Source organism: Ceratotherium simum, chromosome 16 (assembly GCF_057802395.1).
Source record: "Ceratotherium simum simum isolate JZ-2026a chromosome 16, ASM5780239v1, whole genome shotgun sequence".
Taxonomy (NCBI): Eukaryota; Metazoa; Chordata; class Mammalia; order Perissodactyla; family Rhinocerotidae; genus Ceratotherium; species Ceratotherium simum.
The window spans coordinates 20,166,549-20,190,775 of record NC_141915.1 but is presented as its reverse complement, the minus strand read 5'-3'; the positions used below and the strand labels follow the sequence as shown (position 1 = coordinate 20,190,775).

General features: G+C 38.9%; 1 protein-coding gene across 2 annotated transcripts; it reads left to right on the top strand.

The window, feature by feature from the left end:
- The first annotated feature begins 8,136 nt into the window (after window positions 1-8,136).
- On the top strand, window positions 8,137-23,957 carry WSB1 (WD repeat and SOCS box containing 1). 2 transcript variants are annotated; one of them, XR_015554671.1, is made up of 9 exons: window positions 8,137-8,453; window positions 13,625-13,793; window positions 14,754-15,022; window positions 16,176-16,307; window positions 17,932-18,032; window positions 20,266-20,438; window positions 21,272-21,385; window positions 21,686-21,811; window positions 22,416-22,521. XR_015554671.1 is itself a non-coding variant. In XM_004441914.3 (9 exons), the coding sequence occupies exons 1-9, from the start codon at window positions 8,414-8,416 to the stop codon at window positions 22,941-22,943; spliced, it is 1,266 nt and encodes a 421-aa protein (XP_004441971.1). In that variant the 5' UTR covers window positions 8,138-8,413; the 3' UTR covers window positions 22,944-23,957. The 2 variants fall into 2 exon arrangements, 1 of the variants encoding a protein (XP_004441971.1); XM_004441914.3 differs by lacking the exon at window positions 21,686-21,811 and adding an exon at window positions 22,784-23,957 and having other exon boundaries at window positions 8,138-8,453; window positions 22,416-22,523.
- The last annotated feature ends 270 nt before the right edge of the window (window positions 23,958-24,227 follow it).

The following is a 24,227-nucleotide window of genomic DNA, read 5'->3' as shown; positions in this document are numbered from 1 at the left end:
CCTATCTGTGAAATGGGGATACATTTGCTGAGAGGACTAAACAAGCTAACCAGGCAAGGCCAGACAGAGTTTCATGAAGGTTAGCCTTCTTGTCTCCCTCCTTGGCCCTTTGCTTGATAGCTGGAGCAAACCATAAGGATTGCACAACTCCAGGTTCCCAGAGCAGATTAAGGGGAGGAAGGTGGCAAATCCTTATCAGGAATTTAACCTCCTAGCCTCTTTGCCCCTGGCTCAGTCATACTTATCTTTGTGCTGAGATAATTCTCGAAACCTGTCTGGAACTCAGTTCATTCCTCTGTGGGATGAAGAAATAACAATCTATGCCCTTAAAACACAGGTTAGATAAACACCAATTAACATTTATAAAATACAATGTGACCCAAAGATGAAAGTGCAGAGTCAAAACACATTTTCAGTAAATGCTATTATTGGACAGGGCAGTGTTTTTCAAAATCTGGGGTGTGAATTGCTGGTGGTACACAAAACGATTTTAGGTGGGAATCGGTTGCAGCATAAAATGACATAAAATACACAGAGAGAAAGTTACTCCTTTTTCAGTTGTCTTTGATTACATCAAGAAGTAATTATTTTGCGTCTCTAACACTTGCTTATATCTTTCTTTAAAAAAAGAGTAAACCTCAGGCTCCATGCTTTCAGCAAGAGGAGTAATCAAACAAAACAGAAATATTTCCAAAGTTTTTATTTTCATGTTATCTTCTAATTATAGCAAACAATACTGGTTTTCCATTTATGATAATGGCAAAAAAAACACTTATTTTTAAAATATATTACATATTAGACAATTTTTAATTTTAAAAAATGACTTGATTCAAATAAAAGTATTAAGTAAGTACTAATACAGATAATATGTGGATTCAGACAAATTGAAAAGGTAGTTTGCAAATGACTGAAGTTTAGGAAACACTGACCTCATGGATGGGGAGTCAGGGTAGCCGGATTCTGGTCCTACCTCTGGTAGTAACTTACTGTGACTCTGGTGAAGTCACTTGGACCTCTCCGAGGCCCAGCTTCTTCATCTGGATACCAACAGGGCTTTCTTAGGCAGTCTCTCAGGATCCTTCTGGCTGTAATACTCTAAAATTTGAAGGTCATTAATCAGGCATTTTCTGTTCTTTTGGATAAGAATCAATTGCTCTGTCTTCCCACCCTATTTTCTCTCTATACCCCACTTCAGGCATTTTGATATCTAAACCAGAAGGAATATGGATCTCCATTTTATTAACACTCATAAATATAACAAATGCATATCCTATTCCAAAAATGCAAAAGAAAGGAAGGAAGTCTTTGTAATGGAAAGAATACTGGATTTTGAGGGAGATGACATTCATTCTGGTCCGCACTTTGCCATTTACTGACAAAGTAATCTTAGGTAGCCTTAAGTTCCCTTTAGCACTAAAATTCTATGAAATCCAAATGAGTCTATAAAAAGGAACTAGATCAGCTGAGAATTCACTTCCTTTCCTTTCTAACTGAGATATTTAACACCCCAGAGTAATATTTTATTACAGACTCAAAGCTGAGAGGAGATCTTCATTTTAACTCTCATTTTGATATTAGCATGGTACTTGGTACATAGTTGGTAATCAATAAATATTTAATGAATAAATAAAGAGTGGCTTTTCATGAACATGAGGCCAAGAAGAATCACGTTTCATCAGGTAAGACCTTAATTAATTCAAAGAGAGTTAATTGAGCACCTACTATTTGGCAGCCATATTTGCCAGGCATTATACCTTTTTATCTTCCATAAAGAGCAAGATGATGGGCTGGCCCGGTGGCGCAAGCAGTTAAGTGTGTGCGCTCCGCTGTGGCGGCTCAGGTTCGCTGGTTCGGATCCCGGGTGTGCACAGACGCACCGCTTGTCAAGCCATGCTGTGGTAGCGTCCCATATAAAGTGGAGGAAGATGGGCATGGATGTTAGCCCAGGGCCAGTCTTCCTCAGCAAAAAGAGGAGGATTGGCAGATGTTAGCTCAGGGCTGATCTTCCTCACACACACACACAAAAAGAGCAAGATGAAAAAGACACGACCTCTGTCTTCTGGTAACTTATGACTCTTTTGAGGGAGACGGCATATATACAAATAACCACATTATGCTAAAAGAACTACAGTGCAATGAGAAAAGTGCTAGGCTTCTTATGAGCAGAACTCTGCCTCATCCTCATTCTTCCACTAAGTAGTTGTACAAATATGAAAAAGTCATTTGTACAATCGAACATCAGTTTCATCCCCTGTAATATAAGGTTACACTGTATGATCTCTAAGGTCGCTCCAGCTATAGGTCTGAAAATGATTCTATGCCTCTGAGAAATTAGTTTAAATGCTTAGTCTTGAAGACCCTTAACTACATATTGGAGATGATCTCTTCAATACATTTATTTTTCCAGTTAAAACTAATTAGCAAAGTCAAACAAAATGTTTTTTATTGGCTTCAATCCACAATTGCCACAATCTTTGAACTCTCCTACTAGCAAACTTTCTATTTTGACTGCTCTTTGTTTTTTGTAAAGACAGTAATGTGAACACCTGCTTTCTAAATTAACCTCAAATACCCTTTTGGGAAGTTAGATGAAAGATTCAATTCAATTCCATTCAACAAACACTGATTGAAAATCAATTATGTGCAAAGTCCTAAAAAACGATTCCAAGATAAAGAAAGGTCACAGCCCTTAAGGAAGCTACAACCAAGCAGAGAAAATGAAACATTTCCATATGTCAAGAGAATCCATTTCATAGAAAGGAAAAAATAAATTCAGAAAGTAAAACAATATGGACGATAAAAAAAGAACTTAAAAAGAAATGATGTGTATTCTTGCTTGGAAATCAGTCAGAAACCCCTCAGCCTAAAAATACTATGATCTATAAACTAGCAAGTAAAGGCATCAATCAATAGGAAGATCTTGCATTTAAATCCATTACACAAGGGCAAGACTGGTTGGCAGGGGCCAGAATCTCGAGTGGAGATAGCCTGTGAGCTGTCCGCAGGACTCTCTGGGTCCCCTGGAAAAAGATTCAAATTCTAGCCAATGCCCAGGCCCTCAACCAGAAGGGAGAAACAGCTGACTTAAAAGTCTGCCAAAAAAGCCAGGCAACCGGAGATGGGAAGACTCAGGAAGCATTTCCCAAACAAGAAACAAAAGACCAGCGGGGGAGGACAAGTAAGAGAAATCCTTGAGTTTTGTGCAGTCGGTGAAGGATAGTTTTCTTCCTCCTCATAATCTCTACAGAATGGTCACAGAAATATTCAGAAACATGAAAATGCAAAGCCCTATCAGAGGAAGAGAAAAATGACTGATATGACAAAAATCTCCATTATAGTGTGGAATATTCCATTTTATACAGGTTTCTCCTGAAGGTCGAGCTAAAGGACACAGCCTGCACATAAGTGCCCTGAGTCCAGGGGTAAGGAGAGGAGGGAGACGGAGCTGGGTTAGCTTAGCAACAAGCATATGGAATCCTACAGAACACGAGATGGGGGGCCTCCTGCTTACTCTTTTAGATATAACAACACAATAATTTCCCATAAGCTGCCAGGAGCATTCTGGCTCAGACATAGATGTAGAAACATCTAGACTGGCTGAACCACTTTTCACACTTTTGAGCCCTTCTGGGTATAGTTGTAAACTAAGATCAAATTATACATTTTTGAAAACCCATGCTAATATTCTCATGCCACACTGTCAAACACTCCATGAAAATGTGAAATCAGACAGAAAAGTGAAAAATCAGAAAGCAGGGTAAAAGCTGGGGCACTATTAGACACTTCATCCCCAGCAAGACTACCGCAGCCAAAAGGAGTTGCCTCCAGAATTTTCCTCTGGGCTCTATTATTTTTCCAGCATGTTCCACAATTTTCTCTTACTGTTTATTAATACACGTGTTTATGTGTATAAATTATGCTTATCTTGCTGACTCCTGAGCAAATTCTACACTCTTCAATCTAGAATACCATACTCAACTCCACAAATCCCATGATTTGAAACTCCTACCCCGAACCCAAGCACAGAATAATTCTGGATAAATTCTCATGCTTTGCCTAAGGTTTAGGCTGGAGTAGTTTTAGTAACAAGAGGTCCAAAAAGCAAAAACAAGCAAAGAAGGAACTCTCCTATTGCTTAAACAATACAGGCTTTCCAAGCTGTTACTAACTTGTTTTTTTTTTGTTTGGTCTTGGTCAATACAGAGTCAAAGAATGATGGCAATCTTTTTCGTCTTTGAGATTTAACCACATTAGGGAACAATAAAATATTCGGTGGGCTTCAAACCCCTGTTGTAAAATTTATTTTTTTTCCTTTATCTTAGTCATGTTTGGTTGTTGTTTTAAGTAAATATTGCTTCCCTTTAGTTATAGGAAGAGGACACTTACTTTCTTCTCTCACCAAGATACAGGTTTAGAAATAAGATTCTGAAGAAATCTGTCCCAGGAATCCTTATTTAGAGTCTCGTCTGTTAACTTCAGAGACCCATATGGATGTACATCTTAACAGCAATCCACTTGAATTGCTCTAACTTTTGGTGAACACAGATTCTCCCACAAAAGGCCACAATGGCGAACTGGTTAGATTCGTGACATGAAGAGAAATCTACCCACAATGTCCATATGAGTAATGAAAAGTTAATTACCGGAGAAACCCACCTTTCTGCACTATTAAGTATTATGTATTCCAGGGGAGGAAAGGAAGAAGTTCACCTCCAAATGAAGTTAAGTTTACCTACAATGATGTGGTGAAAAGTGTTTATCAACATAGAAAAATATGATTTTATAATATGAAAGAAAAAAGGCAAGATACAACTTTCATATTGTCGTCTACTCAAATGCTAATTATTTACATATGCATCATTATATTTACTCTCCTTGAACAAAAGAATGTAGAAATTATTGCTCCCCCTCTTTTATGCTTACGTACCTCCTTGTCAGTATAAGAAAATGGTGTAGAAAAAACATACCCTTAAGTGGTATAACTATATGAAAATGCCAGACTGTTGATACAACTTTTTGCTGAGATGGGAGAAAATGGAATAAAGGAGGATGCAAATTAAAAAAAAAAAAAAACTTCCACTTCAAGATAGTAAATGTTGGTTCAAAAATTTTGAAAGAGATAATATCCACATAACAAAAATTATGAGTAAATTGACCTTAGCAAATAACCACACAGCAGCAATGTTTTCTGAGTAACTCAAGAATGAGATTCAAAAGAATGAGTCTTTAGTGGTTGCATCACCTTTGTTTTGGAAATTAATGCTTTCCAGACCTTTTATTATTTTGATTATACATACAGTTAATGCTATTTTTATGGCTCTTTGCCAATCCCTTATTTTTATGAGATTTTGATCTTTCAATTTTGCAGTTAGCTTGGATTACTATATAAAAAAATAGTATAACCCTTACATAGTACTCTGTGTCAGACCCTGTTCTAAATGCTTTTCTTGTGTTAACTCACTTATCCTCAAAACTGTGAAGGTGGTATTATTACTATCCCCGTTTTATAGATGAGAAGACTGAAGCACAGGGAGGCTAAATAATGAACGACATACAGCTGGGAAATTTTAAAAAGACTGGAAGGAACTACACCAAGGTGTTGGTGGTGGTTTCTCAGAGTGCTGGGTTATAAAGGATTGTTAAGAGAGAAGACATGACAAGATCTTGAACTAAGGCCGCTGAACTGGAACAGACAGGACAGACTCCAGAACAATTTAAGAGAAAATACTGGCAGGGCTTGTGGACTGATGGATTTCACGTGTGGTTGAGGGAGGAGGAAGAGTCTAAGAAGACTGGCCTCTGGCTGGGATGAGTGGGTGGACATGTTCACTAGAGCAGGGAATATAAAAGATGGAGCAGGTTTGGGAGAGAAGATGATGTGCTCAGTTTTGACGTGTTGAGCTTTATTGTAAGTATTCAAATATGTAACTTTTAAGCTCAAGAGAGAAGTCAGGTCTGGACTTGAGAGTCTTCACATCCGGCTGATAGTTAAACCCAAGAGAGGCTGCCATAACCCAAGGAGAAAAAAGAAGAAAAAAACTGTGGGCAGGGCCGGCCCTGTGGCTTGGTGGTTAAGTGCGCGCGCTGCGATGCTGGTGGCCCGGGTTCGGATCCCGGGTGCACATCGAGGCACCGCTTCTCCGTTCATCCTGGGGCCGGGTCCCACATGCAGCAGCTGGAAGGACGTGCAGCTACAACATACAACTATCCACTGGGGCTTTGGGGGGAAAAAATAAAAATAAATAAAATCTTAAAAAAAAAAAAAAAAAAACTGTGGGCAAAGGACAGAGCTCTGGAGAACCCCAACTTTATGGGATGTGCAGGGGATAAGATGGCCATTCAGATTTGACGTTAAAATAACAAACATAGATGTGAAATGACGGGTATATATTTGCTTTTCAAGCTACGTTTCCTTTATAAGAGACAAGGTAGCATGGAAGTAGGGCAGGGCAGTCGGACAAGCCTAGGTTCAAATCTAGTGCTTGCCACTTAGTAACTCTGTGACTGTTGTCAAGTCACTAAGTGTCTGTAAAATATGAATGATTAATTACACCACTTATACTGTTGTGGGCATGAAATGGGTTAATCCACCAAAGAACTTATATGAACAGAGTCTAGCATGTAGTATGGACCCAATAAACACTAGATATTATCACTAATGAGTACACAAATCATAAAGTTATTTTCATTCCACTGTCATACTTTGCCAGTTGAGAAAATGGTCAGAAGGTCTGTTGGCTTGCAGGAGTAAACTACTGTGGAATTCAATAGTTGTATGAAAAAGGCACCAAAATAATTCACAGACATTCAAGAACTGGTATTTTCCATGAATTTGTATGGTATAGTGCAAGTAAACACAAGTAATAGTTTGTTAAAAGAATTAACAGGGACTGATAGAAATGTTGGTATATGAGCTACAAGACTGCATTAAAAATTTTCTTTTGTTCTGCTCTAAATATTCAGCAACGAGCCCCAGTGCCAGGCACAGAGTAAGCTGTGAATAAACATGTTAACTGAATGTAACAAAGTGATTTTTTTTTTAATAAGGAGGGGGGATGATTTCTTATTATTGGCCATTAAACATTTCACTATTATCACTCAGGCAAAGAAAAAGATGAAGTAGACATACCCTACGTGTTGTCATTTGACATCTCTCAAGAGTTTGGCTATGCAACTCCTCTCCCCTCAGTATCTGCCGCATATTTGAAATTCCCAGCCTTAAATGTCCTCCTTTGGAATAAGATTTAGAGTCCACAGAAGGGCCCATGAAAATGCAAATATGTCATCTGTAAACGGGAACAACTTGGCTTCTGGCAGACACTGACACATTTATCAGCCCTGCTGTGTGAACAGCTAGCTGCCCCCCGGGGGCCTAGACCTTGGGTGCAGGAAGGGCCGCTTCTGAGCTGGCACGGTGGGGTCTGCCTCGGCCAGCGGCCAGGAGACCGCTGACCACCAGCCTCGCTGCAGCCCCAGGGCAGGTCCAGCAGAGGAACCAGTCAGGACAAAGGCAGCCCAGGGAGGTCCCGTGGTGGGGTGGGACGCCATCATGCCCAGTCCTCTCCGCCCTTCCTAAAACCGGCTAGAACAGTCGCGGCCAGACGTGTGGTGCATAGCGGTGTTCATTCTCATCCCGTCTTCTTCATCAGTGCAACCTCCAGTTCCCTAGCACATGCGGGCTGGGGAGGTGGCCAAATCGAGTTAAAATCTGAAATGTCTCTTGTGTTCTTTTCGGTTCAGCCAGTTTAAATTCCATGCAATCTTTAAGCTGTGGGCTAAGATGTATTATACGAGTCTGTCTGCCTTTTCAAAGGCACTCAACTTATAAATACCATGCTGAGGCCCGGCCGGGAAAACCAGCCCGAGTTAAACGCAGCCAGTAGGCTCCTACTCTACGTCCCGACCTCCGCCCGCTGCGCTGGGCGGCAGCCCCTCCACCCCCGCCGCCGCGCTCTTCCCGCTCTCGGGGTCGGATCCCCCTAGACAACGCCCCCGCGCACCGGGGGAGGGCGGGGCGCTGGGCCGAGGCCGTCACGTCCCCAGCGTCGGGAGGCGGGGCCTCGGCCGTGACGCCATCAAGCCCCGCCCCGCCACCCTGATATCACCGGCTCCGCCCGCCATTTTGTCTCTAGTGTCTGGTTTGCCGTCGACAGCGTGTAAGGAAGTGTCTTGGTCCCTAGGCGTGAGGCAGGGAACAGGGTCTATTGTCTGTATTTGACTCTGTAGTTTGGTCCGAGGCCTTCCAGAACTTTCCTGGGGCAGTGGGCAGAGGCCGCCGTGACCGCCCCCGCCCCTCCCCGCCGTCCCCGGGACCGGGAGGGACCGAGCCCGCGTCACGCCCCTGTGCGCTCGCCGTTCCCTTCTCTGTCGTTGCGTCCGCATCGCTCCCCCGGAATCAGACGGTGCCCCATAGATGGCCAGCTTTCCCCCGAGGGTCAACGAAAAAGAGATCGGTGAGGAACGGGACGGTGGGTGCGGGGTGCTGGGGGGCGCGCGGGGGCTGCGGAGAGGCAGGGACTCCCGGAGGAGGCTGGGGAGGAAGCGTCTCTGAGTCCGAGGGAAGGAGGGGGAGCCGGGGCCAAGCCCTGGAGCGGAGAGGAAGGAAGCGCCCCGCGGGTGGGTGGGTGTCGCCGGGGGTGAGTGGGATCGACGCTGATGCAGCGCCTACTGTGCGCCTGCACGGAGGGGAGTGGTGCGCGGATCTCAGGGTCGACGGGGATCTGGGCGCCCAGTGGCCAGGGCCCCAGTGACCATGAGGCCAGGGCGGAGACGCACCCCTGGGGACCCCAGTTTCCTCATCGAGCTAGTATTCTGGCATTCTCGTGGCTCAGCGGCTGGGGCATCGAGTGGACCGGGGGGTGCTGAGCAAGTCTCAGGGACCCTCAGTTAAGTTTACGATGGGAAGACTAAACTTGTGTGTTCTGAGCTGTAAGGAAAGGAGGGGTCCTCATGGATACCAACCACACTTTAAGGAGAAATGCGACGAAGAGGTGCGATCAGCCTGGAAAAAGCAATATTTTAAAAAATCATACGGCGGTAAGAAAGGCAGCAGTTCGGGGGAGGAGACGCGGCATTATCTTTCCTACACATAGGAGGAGGGAGGAGCAGAGTGGTTGGGTGGAGTGACAGAAGAAAAGCTGTTGTACAGAAGAGCAAACGCGACTCAGTGACTCAGTTGACAGCACCTCGCGCTATTTAAATCCTTTCTTTTAAGGTAAAATAACTGGAACGACTTTTGGGGTAGTTGGGGCTGCTGTGTATTGATTGCTATGCTTAGGAAACATTGAACTTATCAAGTCATCATGTCAGACACCTTAAATATATACAATTTTTACTTAAAAAAATAAAATAGATTTAGGATCCAAAAAAAAAAAAAGACGACAACCCAACACTGAACTTATTACTGTGTTCATTAAATGAAAATTTGAGGTGGCTGCTGAGCAGAGAGTCTTGGCATTTTCCTGTTCTTCAAGTAAATGTGTGCTTTTACTAAATGCATGGAGGAGATATTTCTAGAGAAAGGGAGAAGCTAAAGTAGCCAGAATGCCCTCTATCCTGGAGTGGGTGAATTTTTATATCTGGAGACTGCTATCTTAGAATTCTGGACTTTTGTTCTTGTAGGGATAAGGTTGAATGGCTGGTTAGGGGGGGACTTTAACTCTGGCTTTAATAACTTTTTTAAACATACAGAGAACACAAAGTTCATGTCCAATTTTTATTTTAACTGTACTTGAAGACTAGTAAGTAAGTACTTCCTGAAGTAGAAGGTAGAACTCAAAAGTTCTTATTCTCAGTCCAGTGGGTTTTTGTTTTTCCTACTGCATGTGATATCACAGGTGAGTGATCTGCCTTTCATTTATCTTTGTTTTACTTCATCTTGAATCTTTTTGAAAACTTTCCAGACTTCTCCTTTTTTTTTTTTTTTGTGAGGAAGATCAGCCCTGAGCTAACATCTATTGCGAATCCTCCTCCTTTTTTTTTTTTTCCCCCTTTTTCTCCCCAAAGCCCCAGTAGATAGTTGTATGTCATAGTTGCACATCCTTCTAGTTGCTGTATGTGGGACATGGCCTCAGCATGGCCGGAGAAGCGGTGTGTCGGTGAGAGTCCGGGATCCGAACCTGGGCCGCCAGTAGCGGAGCCAGCCCTCCAGTCCTCTCTTCTAAGGGATGGATAGAGCTTCTGAGCATGCTTAAGTAAGGTAGAACCATCCAAATAGCCTTTTTATTTTTAATTTTAAAAAATTGTTGCTCGGGCTGGCCCCGTGGCATAGCAGTTAAATGCGCGTGCTCCGCTACTGGCGCCCCGGGTTCGGATCCTGAGCGCACACCCACGCACTGCTTCTCGGGCCATGCTGAGGGCGCGTCCCACATACAGCAACTAGAAGGATGTGCAGCTATGACATACAGCTATCTACTGGGGCTTTGGGGAAAAAAAAAGGAGGAGGATTGGTGATAGATGTTAGCTCAGAGCTGGTCTCCCTCAGCAAAAAAAAAAGAGGAAGATTAGCATGGATGTTAGCTCAGGGCTGATCTTCCTCACAAAAAAAAAACAAAAACATTTTTGCATATTTAGGTCTCATTGTTATTTCCTGTATGTAGTATAATGTTACTAGCTAAGTGCCAAATATCTATCTAAAGGAACTTGGGCCTTTTCTAGCCTTTTTTTAAACCTCAGTTTTTTGTTTCTTTTTTGGAGTATCATTTGGATACAAAGTTAAACACAGATATCTCTGTGTTTAACAGATACAAAGATAGCTTTGTATCTATCAGAAAGAACGGACTTTTTCCCTTTTTTGGGGTATTAATTATAGGTGTTTGGTTTCTCAAGTACATATTGAAAGAGGAGACGCAAAATTCTATGAATGATTAAAGACATCTAGGTGACAAGGAGTTACTGCCCTGAGCTCCTGCCCTCTTTCACGAGGCACTACCACAGATCCTCCCTTTCTGGTTATGAAATTGCAGGGAGGAATGTGAAGAAGGAGCTAAATCTGGTTTGCTTGGTTCAGCAATGACTCAGATGATGTGTTTCTACTGTACAGGTATTAATAATGTAGCGTTGTATCTTGTGGCTGATTTGCCGAGGGCAGGCAGCTTTTCCCTTATACAAAGGTCATTAAATCATAGGTTTCGTAGGATACTAACATTGAACAGTTGCAGGTAATGTAATAAAAGTTTAACTTATAACAATTTTTTTTCAAAGCACTTCATTTTAAACCTTGTCCTAGTTTATAATATTGTAACCAGTCAGTATTTACATGAGTGCTGAAATCATTTGATAAAAAGGCAGAGATCATTTGAAATGCCTGCTAACGAGCAAGGAAGCACAAGGTACTTATTAGTACAATACTTGTCACAGTATAGCGTCTATTTATTTGGCAGTTTTTAAAATAGTGGCCTCATTTCTTGAATTTCTGTCTAGTCAAGAATTAGCTTATTATTTTGTGGTCTTTTATTTGAACCAGTTTTTTAGTTGTCAATTTATTGCCATCCTCTACGCAAGAGGAGTTTTGTGGTTGTGGCCAAGGTAAAAGAAGAAAAACAGAGTGATCCTAACATACAGACAAAAAAACGAGTCTTCTGTGGGAAAGTTAGTCTTTGCTTATGCTTGTTAAAGGAGAGGTGAGTTCTAGTCTAATTTACCATATGTTCTTGAAGTTGAATGAAAGGCCGGTCCTCTATTTTTTGAGGTGGAAGTTATATAAGTATACTCATCTAGTTTAACAAAGGGCTTTTCTAAGATACTATTTGCATTTTTCAGTTTTCAGTTTTCAAACTTACTTTCCTTATTTGTGACCTTTGATTTTTGTCTCCTAAAATTTATGGATTTTAAAAGATAGATGTGGTTAAATAGAAACCCAAGTTAACAAGATTTAGTCGGGTTGCAAATTCAGGGACCAGGCACATAGGTACCCTAGTGAAATGCCCATATAAGACTGTGGGCTTGGAGGAATGTAAGGAAACCTGGGGCAGCAAGGCCTTTCAGAAATCCTGTATTTAAAAAATCATTCCACAGGCATCTTAGGGTCCCCGTTTTGTGAATTTTATATTAAGAAAGTCATGTTACTGCCAGTGAAGTTAATGTCACCTTCTGCTGTATTGATACAAGCTGGGCAGGGGTGGTTGGGGAGTTCTGCTTTGATTAAACCACATCTGAAGTAATTGCCTTTAGTTCTGGGTGGCACTTTTATGAGGGCTAACTGGAGTTTATCCAGAAAAGTATGATGAAGGTGACGATGGAGAATGGACTTAAAACCATGTAATCTAAGGAATGGTCGAAAGGTCGAGAGATTTTAGCGTGGTGAAAAGATTTAGTTGCTGATGTCACGGCCGTCTTCAATATATGAATGTCATGTGAGAGCAGAATTGGGCTTATTCTCTTAGGCCAAAATCAGGACAGAGTGGGTGGAGTGGCAAGGAGGCAGATTTTAAGTCATCAGGAGGAAAATTTCTGTCCATCTCAGCTGCACCAAAATAGAATAAGCCTTATTAAGCCTTATTAGGTATTCATATTTATGAATATCATAAAAAAATAGGTCTCTGTTTTTGTTTTTTACTTTTTATTTTTTTGTGAGGAAGATCAGCCCTGAGCTAACATCCATGCTAATCCTCCTCTTTTTGCTGAGGAAGACCGGCTCTGAGCTAACATCTATTGCCAATCCTCCTCCTTTTTTTCCCCCCAAAGCCCCAGTAGATAGTTGTATGTCATAGCTGCACATCCTTCTAGTTGCTGTATGTGGAACTCGGCCTCAGCATGGCGGGAGAAGCGGTGCGTCGGTGCGTGCCTGGGATCCGAACCCGGGCTGCCAGTAGCGGAGCGCGCACACTTAACCGCTAAGCCACGGGGCCGGCCCCACAGCATGGCTTGATGAGCGGTGTGTAGGTCCGGGATCTGAACCAGCGAACCCCATGCCGCCAAAGCGGAGCGCGCACACTTAACCACTACACCACCAGGCCAGACCCCAGAACATTCATTTTTTTTAATGAAGTATAGTTGATATAGAACCATTTTATAGTGCTTTCCTTTGAGTAATGATATAATATTGTATTTTATAGTGGTTTATGGTTTTTGAAAACTACAAAACTTAATTTGGAAGATACTGTTGGTCTCTTGCATTTTAAATGTTAGTAATCTGCTGAAAACATAAGGCAATGCAAAAGTCAGATCTTTAGTAATTGCTAGCCCTAATTGATCATTACATTATTATTACTTGACAATTTTTTTTTTAATTGAAACTTTCTAAAAAAGCTCTTGCTTTGGGAAATTTTAGGAAAATCACTTTACCAAAACTTGAAGATACAGTCATCCCTTGGTCTCTGTGGGGGATTGGTCCTTTATATAAAATGGTGTAATACACTGAATACAGTCATCCCTCTGTATTCGTGGTTTTCACATCTGCGGGTATGGAGGGCCGGCTGTAGTAGTTAACTGAGTTATTGTCGTTAAGAGGTCTTTATACCACATATCTTTCCTCAAAGGGTAGAAAATAGAACTCATTATACCTTGTCTGCATAGAAAAGGGAAAAACTCAGTGGAGTTGAGTGAATCCCAAAGTGATAGGAAGGCAGTCTCAAATTCATTCTTAGTTATATATGATATCCTGTGTTTTTATTTTTCCTTTTAGTGAGATCACGTACTATAGGTGAACTTTTAGCTCCAGCAGCTCCTTTCGACAAGAAATGTGGTCGTGAAAATTGGACTGTTGCTTTTGCTCCAGATGGTTCATACTTTGCTTGGTCACAAGGACACCGTACAGTAAAGCTTGTTCTGTGGTCCCAGTGCCTTAGGAACTTGTAAGACTCTTTTCTTTTTTGTATTTTGTATCTGTTTGTAGAATTTACTGTTTTCTCTGTGTGGAGTAATAAGATTTTGATATTTAAGTTTTTCCCTTGTAGGCTGTTATAAATGTGTTTTAATCATTAGCTATTCATTGGAAAATTTGTGGAAAGAATTGTTTGGCCTTATACATTATAGAACACTTTCTCAGATACTTGTGTGTCTTTAAGGTTTTCTGTGTATTAAAAGGCAGATTAATTTGCCTTGTTAGTGTATATATTGTGTTGTGCCAGGGTAGGTGACCTTTGTTACATGACACTTTTTGGATTTCACAACATTTTATTAGATAACAGTGGTGCATAGATCATGTAATTACTTTTTATTTACTGACAGTCCCCTCTGCTTGGGTTTAATTGAGTTTGAATATTTGTTGAAAGTTTTTCCAAAATGTAACATATACTAAATTTAATCTTTCCCTGCTTTTTGTGTCTAGTTGACCTTCATGGTTATATTCATTAATGTCCTTATTGCATATTACTTAAGTCTAGAAAGTTATAGGAAACTACTGATGATTATGGTTTTTTTTAAAAGGTAATTTTCTGGTGTCAGCTTCACAATATCTTAAGTTATTGCGGGTTTTTTTGTGTGTGCTTGTTTATACTTCTTTTAGGTTAATGAAAGGAATCCTAATTGATATGGTGGTTTTGAGGAAAAATTTGAAACAAATAAGTTATAAGTTACTTTATTGTTGAGCTTATTCTCCTTCTCAGCCTATGAGAATTTCTTTTGATCTGAATTTATTCAGTTATGCCCTCGTAGCTAATAGCAACTATTCCCCTTCCCATCTATAGGATTCCTTGGTTATTCAGTATCGCTATAATAATATTGAAGTTATTTTAACAAACATTTATTACTATTTAGTATCCACAGGAGTCCAGAATAATAACTAGATTTCAGTCTGACCTTTTTTCCCCCAGTCTCTTGCATGGCACCAAGAATATCACCAATTCAAGCAGTTTGAGATTGTCAAGACAAAATAGTGATGGTGGTCAGAAAAATAAGCCTCGTGAACATATTATAGACTGTGGTGATATAGTCTGGAGTCTTGCTTTTGGATCTTCAGTTCCAGAAAAACAGAGTCGCTGTGTAAATATAGAATGGCATCGATTCAGATTTGGACAAGATCAGCTCCTCCTTGCCACAGGGTTAAACAATGGGCGTATCAAAATATGGGATGTATATACAGGTATGGAGTCAATAGTTTTAGAAGCAAACCTGCTTATTTTATGCTGCAGAGCATTGCTCATGGGCGTTAAAATATATGATTTGAGGATTTTAACTTAGTGAAAAGCAAGAATTGGTGCTATGAATGTGTCTTTATAATTGGTCTGAATAGTATATTCAGCTCATGGTTTTATTTTAGGAAAATAGAGTTCACACTGTTTGATCACTCTTCAGAGAGTAGTAGAGCTGGAAGGGCATGTCTAAGGAATGTTTAGTTAATTATCACTCACAAACTCGTAATTCAGTTTATGCCTCAAACGGCAAGGTGCTTTCTTGTATACTTTTTCAATGATTGATAGCTTAGAGGCTTTCAAGGCAAATCTGGTTTTCAACAATCATTATCTAATCTTTTGAAGGTTTTAATGACATTTTATCTAAAGTTTAACTAGATAGGTTGAGAAGTTAAATTCTTTGGGCAATTAAAAGTAAATGTATTGTTCACTACCTAACTCAGTTTCTGGCTGATAGTATGTACTCAAAAATTTTAAGGACTTTTTAAAATAAGCATTAAAACATATGTACATTAGAACACAACAGTGATACTGACATTGAGTAGGGATGAGTCAGTAAATTTGATTGGATTCTTGAAAAAAATTTAAGGTAAGCACGTAGGTTTTCATAGAAAACAAATCTCTTACAGTATTAGATGAATAAAGTACATTTTTTCACTGAGATTATGTGTGAAAATTTAGGTTGTTGTGGAATAACATGTATCTTTAGGGGAGTTTGATAGTCCATTAGTAATCCAAGGCCTAGGAAAAGAAAAGGAAAAATTTGATTTTATATTTTAAAATCATACTATACAAAGATTAAAAAATGATGTCATTTTTCTTGATATTAACTTGATCCAGGCTTTGCTTACATTTCAGAAATTCCATTTTAATTTTTCTAATAAATTTAGGCTTTGCTATCCTGGAAATAATCCATTTTAAAACAATGTAAATAGTGAATCTGTAAAGGTAATAATAAAAGCACTAATAAACACTTGGTAAACTAAGGAAGTGTCCAAGTATTTCTACTCTCTTTTTTTAATGATGAGGGACCTTATTTTTTAAAAATTGAAGCTGATAAAAATTATTAACATTGTCTTTTTTCCTCCCTTCCGTTGCATTTAGGAAAACTCCTCCTTAACTTGGTAGATCATACTGAAGTGGTCAGAGATTTAACTTTTGCTCCAGATGGGAGCTTGATCCTAGTGTCAGCTTCAAGAGACAAAACTCTGAGAGTGTGGGACCTGAAGGATGATGGTATGTCTTTTTTCCAGGCTGTGAAATAGAATTGGTTTTTTGATATTACTACTGAGAAGTATTGGGATCATCTGGGGCATTTTATTTTAAAGGGGGCATATGATCAATTTCCTTTTCTCTGCTTAATCCCTTGGTCCCTTTTCTTGTATAGATCAAACAAAACCATAAATGTGACCCAGAAAAGGAGCCAGCTGTTACTCTAAGTAAACAATCGGATATTATTCAGAAACTAACCCCACAGATCTGTATCAACTATTTGAGGAGAAAGTCTGGATCAGTTTTAGGGTTTACATGAACTGGTCTGTGTTAATTTCCTATATCCTAGGGAGGCTTATTAACCTTCATTTGCTTAGTGAAAATTTAAGTAGATTTTGAAGTAACAAATGGATAACTTTGTAATCTATAAAATTTAGATTAAAACGTGATTTATACACCAGAATTTAGCATGTAAATACTAATAAGCATAATAATAAGTTGAGTAGATTAAGAAATTATTTTGTAAAAAGTAAAAGATTTGCCCTCCAATATAATAGAAAGGTAGGTCAGTGTCAAGTATTTAGGTTTTTCTGAAATCTTGATAATTGTGATGCTTAAAAAGTTTTGGAGAGTCTCCCTTGTTTGAGAGGACCAGAGATGAGCATCTTCTCCCCCTTCTTAGCCTCTAATGACAGAATTTTTAAAACCTTATGTTTAAATAAGATCTGCTGGTGCTCTAACAGCCTCAAGCTTGGAGGTTGACAGGCTTGCTTAGCTTAAATTGAATGTAGTAGGAAACAAAACCCTCAGGTGTGGGGACTTGTTCCAGGTGATGGATAGTAACCATTGGCTGGTAAATAGTATGCTGGTATTACCAAACCATGAGGTATCTCCTCTACATTTTATCAGTTCTGACTGCTCAGCTGGTGAGGGGTGAAGGGATCCCAGCAGTTAAAACAGTTTGATTTTTATTTCCTTTTGCATATCGAATGGTGCTTGCTTGTCTCAGCATATTTTCAGTTGTGTGCATATGTTTTAAGAATGTAGACTCGGTAAAATGTAAGCTCCAAGAGAGTAGGGATTTTCTTTTATTCACAGCTGTATCCTCAGTGCCTGGCATCTAGTAGGCATTCAGTAAGTATTTGTAAAACTGAGTTTAAATATACTTAAGCATAATTGTGTGCTTTGGGTTGAATGCACAGGGGTTTTGGAGTGGAATGCAGGTTACCAAAAAGGAAGGAGGATGAAAAGCCATCTTGAAGATGTTCATCAAGTCTCAACCTTGTGGCGTTTTAGTTGCTTCATTGTAGAATTAAAGGAATTAGACTAAAAGAATTCTATCTTCTATAGATGAAGGGTCAGCAGACTTTTTCTTAAAGGGCCAGATGGTAAATATTTTAGGCCTGTGGACCATGCTGTTTCTGCCCGAGTTACTCTGCCGTTGTAGCACAGCATAAACAAATGGGCCTGATTGTGTTCCAATAAAACTTGAGTTACAAAAATAAGCAGTTGGTGTATATTGCTAACCCTTGTTATAGATAAATCACTGCTACTGTAGAGGTTTGTGATTCTGTGATTCTGCCATTTTTGAAATGCCACTCATTTGAAGTGGATTCTAGGATTAACACAGTTATTTCTTTTTGTTCAGGAAACATGATGAAAGTATTGAGGGGCCATCAGAACTGGGTGTACAGCTGTGCATTCTCTCCTGACTCTTCTCTGCTGTGTTCAGTGGGAGCCAGTAAAGCAGTATGTGTCAGAGTTCTTGTACATTCATTGTGAATTGGATTATAATGTGTGCATAATCATTTTAAATCTAAGTAACCTATTAAGTCTGTGCTCGGTGTCATGAATATCTTAAATGTTTTATTTCATGATGGGGGATAATTTGCATGAGGGAACTTAAATATAGTCGTTGATTGTGCAGTGAGAAATTGGATTGCTTTTAGTTAGAGGTAATATTCATAAATTAAGGGGTATGTCTAATTTATTTGTTCTAAGATCTAGGAAACTATGTGCTATAAAAGAGATCTAGTCCAAATGTTAAGACATTCCCTTGCTAATTATTTTCTTCTCTGTTGTTCTATTTTTTTGTCCAGTTTGCTGTTTAAAAGTTTTGAGTCCCAGCTGGTCCTGGACATTTAACTGAAAAAAAGTAACTTAAAAATTAATAAGAATAAAAATAGCATGTCCTAGAGTGAATTATAGATGAAATTTGATAAGGTCTGTCTCGCATAGCATAACTGTAGACAGATAAGGTATAAAGTGACTCTTAAGAGGGTTGTGCTTATTGATGAACTCTCTTGACGTTGTCTGCCAGCTCTGAGTTAGTATAGTTAAAGAGCTCCTGTTAGTTTCTGGTATTTATGAAAATAGTTGAAGTCCATACATGTGATAATCACAATACACTTTGAATTAATAGGGGGTGGGAGGCTGGTTAAAATGCATTTTATTTAGCCAAGAAGTATGTTAAAATGATAGTTGCAAATGTTGGAAGTTTAGAATAAAGTATTCAGTTTACTTCTTTAAAAATCATAAGAAGAACAAAGCTAGATGTTGACATTGCTATTTTAGGCTGTGTGTTTTCCATATGCTTCTTGCTTTCCCTGTCACAGGTGGTGGCAGCAATATTGGTGTGATTGAGGTTATGCTGGCACCACTCGCACACAGGCGCACAATGGTGTTAGCTGGGCAGAAAGAGTGGCATCTCTGGCTACCGGGCTGGGGGCGACCTTTACCATAGGATGAAGTAACCTTGCATTCGGCTGCAAGGTGTACTGTACGTACACAGGTGCTGGTCGATGTCCACTTTCTGCTTTTCTTTCTTTCTTTTTTTCTTTTTTAAGATAAGTTCCCCCACAGTGAAACCTACTGACTCCTCTGAGTAAATTGATCTTCCAGTGTGATGGAATTGGGAGTCTGACATGTGAAACCAATTTAATGTAATGTAATTGGCTTTCAGATGGTTTCTCTGTGCTATTTTTTGGAATTCTTTGAGATGCTAGAGATACCTTAAGTCTTTGATCCAATTTAAAATTTGTATTTATTTTTCTTTGGAAGTAATATATTGTGTCTGTGCAGAAAATAAGTAGCAAAAAGGATTGCTTTACTCCAAGAGCAGGAGTTTATTAGGATTGTTATAAACCTCCAAGCTCACATTTAATATAACAGACTGAAGTAAACATTAGAATCCTATTTAGAGCCATTCTGCACAGTCTAACTACTGATTTTTAGACTCTAAAACTGTATGTGAATTTGTACTAAAGTAATTTAAATGTTTTATACTTAAAATGACTAATGATTGTGGTCAGTTTGGGAAAAGTAAGATTGGCAAATCTTGATTCACAGAAATGTTGTTAATTGTATTATTTTCGTAAATTAGCATTTTCATTTTGTAATGTGGTTTAACATCCTTGTTGTTTGCCAAAGAAATTTCATTTGGCTGTGAAAATTCTCTTTGCTTGCAGTATCTGTTTCTCTTCCTAGGCTCACGTTGGTGACCCAAGCCTATTGTAAACAAGTGATTATCTCAAAGGGAGATGCCAATGGAGTAACAATTTGTTAACCTTACATTTTCTGTCTGTATATTTTTAAAAAATTTTGGTAGTTTCTGGAAGAAAAAAAAGAAGGGGGTTTGTAGTACTTAACCCTATTTATTTCTGTATATTTTAATTAATTAGTTTTTGGAATAAATGGATTCAGTATAACTTTGTGGTTAAATTGCATTGCCTTTTTTATGTTTAGGCTTATTTTTTAATTAACATTTAACAGAAACATTTGAAATAGAATTTGCATGTCTACTTTAATTAACTTAAAGATTGATTTTAATCTATGACACTGAGCATATTCTTTTAATTATTCGTAATTTATAATGTTTAATTTAATATAATCTTAATTAAATTTAGCAGTTTTAGTTTAAAATGTGCCATTTTTGTCCTCTGTGTGTCTGAATGAAACTATAACATTTGCCTTTTTATTACAGGTTTTCCTTTGGAATATGGATAAATATACCATGATCCGGAAACTAGAAGGACATCACCATGATGTTGTAGCTTGTGACTTTTCTCCTGATGGAGCATTACTGGCTACTGCATCTTATGATACTCGAGTATATATCTGGGATCCACATACAGGAGACATTCTGATGGAATTTGGGTGGGTACAGCATGAATTATTTTAGTCTGTAATTCATCTCTGGTTGTCAGATGAAGTTGTCTAGCTTTTAAGAAGTTACATGAATCAGGAGACTCATTAACATGTGAAACCTAAAATTTCAGTCTATCATAATTTAAAATTTTGGTGTTATTTAAGCCCTTGAATAATGCAAAGCTTTAGGTATAAATTCTTTTTTTTGTGTGTGAGGGAGATCAACCCTGAGCTAACATCCATGCTAATCCTCCTCTTTTTGCTGAGGAAGACCGGCTCTGAGCTAACATCTATTGCCAATCCTCCTCCTTGTCCCCAAAGCCCCAGTAGATAGTTGTATGTCATAGTTGCACATCCTTCTAGTTGCTGTATGTGGGACGCGGCCTCAGCATGGCCGGAGAAGCGGTACGTCGGTGCGCGCCTGGCATCCAAACCCAGGCCGCCAGTAGCAGAGCGCGAGCGCTTAACTGCTAAGCCACCGGGCCGGCCCTAGATATAAATTCTAAAGATAAATTTGATTCTCTTGATACAGATCTTATTTAATCAGTACATGATTCTGTGGAAGTGGTAATTATATTTAGAGTTTCATGTTGGGGGAAAAATAGTTAAAACTAAAGTTAGACTTAATCTTAGTGTCTTAAACCACATTGTAAAAAGGAGATTAGTAATTCTTTTAAGGTCTCTTTTGTTTAATTTGGGTATATCAGCTCTGCTCAGTCTTCTCAGTTATGTTTGTTAAGACCACTTTAAACATTATTCAAAAACAGATGTACTTTGTACCTGGATAGTTTTGTTTCTTGAAGTGACTCTCATTTCCACTGAAAATGTGTATTTGACCTCAGGCACCTGTTTCCCCCACCTACTCCAATATTTGCTGGAGGAGCAAATGACCGATGGGTACGATCTGTATCTTTTAGTCACGATGGACTGCATATTGCAAGCCTTGCTGATGATAAGTAAGTGTGTGAATTACAGCTTGACCTATTTATAATTGTCTTTTAAAGATTTCCTTTCATCCTTCAACTTAATGAAAACATTCTTAAGGCTGAAAAAAAAAGCCTTTCTGCAGTTTGGGTTTTACTGTCTCTTTCTCTAGACAAGACCTTGGGAGATGTTGATATATCTTAAAGAATATTGGCCTGAACAGTATCCATGTAAACTAAAGATAATACATGCCTTTTCCTGTGTTCCTTTTTAGGCAAACTGGGTAGATTTTTATTTAGCTTTTAGCTCAGCTCACAGATTTTTTTTTTCAGTAATATAAAGGTTGAAGCAGAAGGACATTTTCAAAGTGAAAAATAAATGGTACAAACAGTAATTTGTATCCACTGCAATAGAGACTAGAAGATGAAATGTCACAGAAGTGAGATAGCTGCTTACTGGTAAGAAGCAGAAACTGGGTGTAACCATTCCATTTTCTCATGCTCGTACCCTACAGTGCACATGCATATAACATTGAGCAGTTTGGTCACATCAGTTTAGAAAGTGACTCATTATCATCTTTCCAGAATGTTAGCAGATGTATAAGGAGAGTTCTTTTTTATTTGCCAGCAATCATTGTTTTCTTGTTTGCTGAGGTAAATTCTGAATATCAGTTCTCTGCTGTTCCTAGACGCACTCTATCTAGATGAAAAGGCTTATAAATGTCCTGGAAAGACAGTAAAACAGATCAGATGCTGATTGTGTTTTAAGTGTAAGAAAGTAAGAAGAAAGCTTCCAGTTGTGAGCATTGTAGATCTGAACACTGGGAAGGGAAGGCAGCCATGTATTATAATCTCTTAAGTGTGAGTTGATCCAAATTACCAATTGGTGTAGACTATAAAATATTTTATAAGACAAGTTTACAGTAATCGCTTGCTGCAGTGATTTGTGTGTATGTGTATTTTGTGACTCAGAACAGAGTGGCATTTCTTCCTGAATTTTAAAAGTTGCTTTTACCTTAAATTTCCTAATGGAAACTCACTGGACAATTTATTTCCTTTCCAGAATGGTGAGGTTCTGGAGAATTGATGAGGATTATCCTGTGCAAGTTGCACCTTTGAGCAATGGTCTTTGCTGTGCCTTTTCTACTGATGGCAGTGTTTTAGCTGCTGGGTAAAGCAATTTTTCTGTTTTCTTTGAGACGCAATTTAAAGTAGCTTTTAGTCAAAGCAGGCAGTATTTTATTGTCAATAAACCTTCCATAAGGGCTGTTTATAATACTGGAGATTGTTGGTTAACCGTCTCCTTAATTAGGTTTTAATTTTAATTTGACGCTAAATACACAGCCTTAGGTGATAGTTGTTTGAGCTATAGGATGTTGAAATACATGTACTTGGGTGACTGAACTTATGATTTTTTTTCTTTCTGTTTAGGACACATGATGGAAGTGTATATTTTTGGGCCACTCCAAGGCAAGTCCCTAGCCTTCAACATTTGTGTCGCATGTCAATCCGGAGAGTGATGCCCACCCAAGAAGTCCAGGAGCTGCCAATTCCTTCCAAAGTTTTGGAGTTTCTCTCCTATCGTATTTAGAGGATTCTGCCTTCCCTAGTAGTAGGGACTGAGATAACACACTTTACACAAACCTCGAGCTTTACTGACTTCAAGTATCTGTTTTTCAAGGTTTAAAAGATTTATTTAATTTGATACGTTCTTGTACTGCATTTTGATCAGTTGAGCTTTTAAAATATTATTTATAGACTATAGGAGAAATATTTCTGAACATGCGAAATGTACATTTTTTCCTAAAATTTAACTGTGAAAACATACATACCTGTATATATATTTAGATATAAGCTGCTGTGTGTTAAATGGACCCTTCCTTTGCTTTTCTAATTTTTAGTGCTGACATGTATATATTGCTTCAGTAGAGCCACCATCTGTATCTTCGCTGTAAAGAGGAAGGAGCTTTTTTTATTCTGGGACCCAGAGTTAGATGGTAGATGTTGCCTGAAGAGGGCTGAATTGCCTCACGCAAGATGTGCGTTTGATTGGGAGGCTCAGATAGCTGACCTGCAAGTAAAACACAGTTTTTGTGTAGGGAAGGGATTTTGTTTTCCTTAGAAATGGCATCCGAGAGGTAGAGTTTGAATGTGACATTATTAAATAAAATACAGAGCCAGGATATAACTAGAAAAAGTGTGTCTTTTTTTTTTTCCTGACTTCTGCTGCGGGCCTTAGTTTTGGAAAGCAGCGGGCTACTTTAACCCCTGTGGCATAAAGTATTATAAATTTTAGTCAATTTGGAAAATCCATCTACTGTATTATTGCTAAATATTTTGTTGTTTGTACTAAGGGACAGTTATTTTAAGACCATGGTTTTTTTGCTTGCATTTTTTTTTTCTTTTTTTTTTTTTTTTTTTTTTTGTATCCTGTGTTTCTGTAGGGGATAATATTAGTGACTTGCCAAAGAGAAGCAATACAGTATATCTGCCTTTGCCTTCTGTTATTTATCTTATCTGCAGATATTAAGAATGTATGCATTATGTAAAATGCTTGATTATATATTTTTGTTGGATTTTTTAATTAAAGACTTGTAAAAAACCACTGTCGCAAGTGTTTCTTAAATATGTCGGAAGGTTTAATGCTTTTTGTCTATCTCCGTGTAAGATTGATGGAGCACCACAGGCAGATTAAGCGAGAAGGGTAATGAAGAAATAGTGCAAGTACAGGACACTGCGTTAGAGCTAATGCTTCATGAACGCAACAGCTTTTACATTGGTTTGTTCTCGGAGAACTGTTGCACTAATGCTTACTTGAAATCATAGAAAAGCTCTAGAACAAAGGAAAGTAACCACTGAGCAAAAGAAAAATATG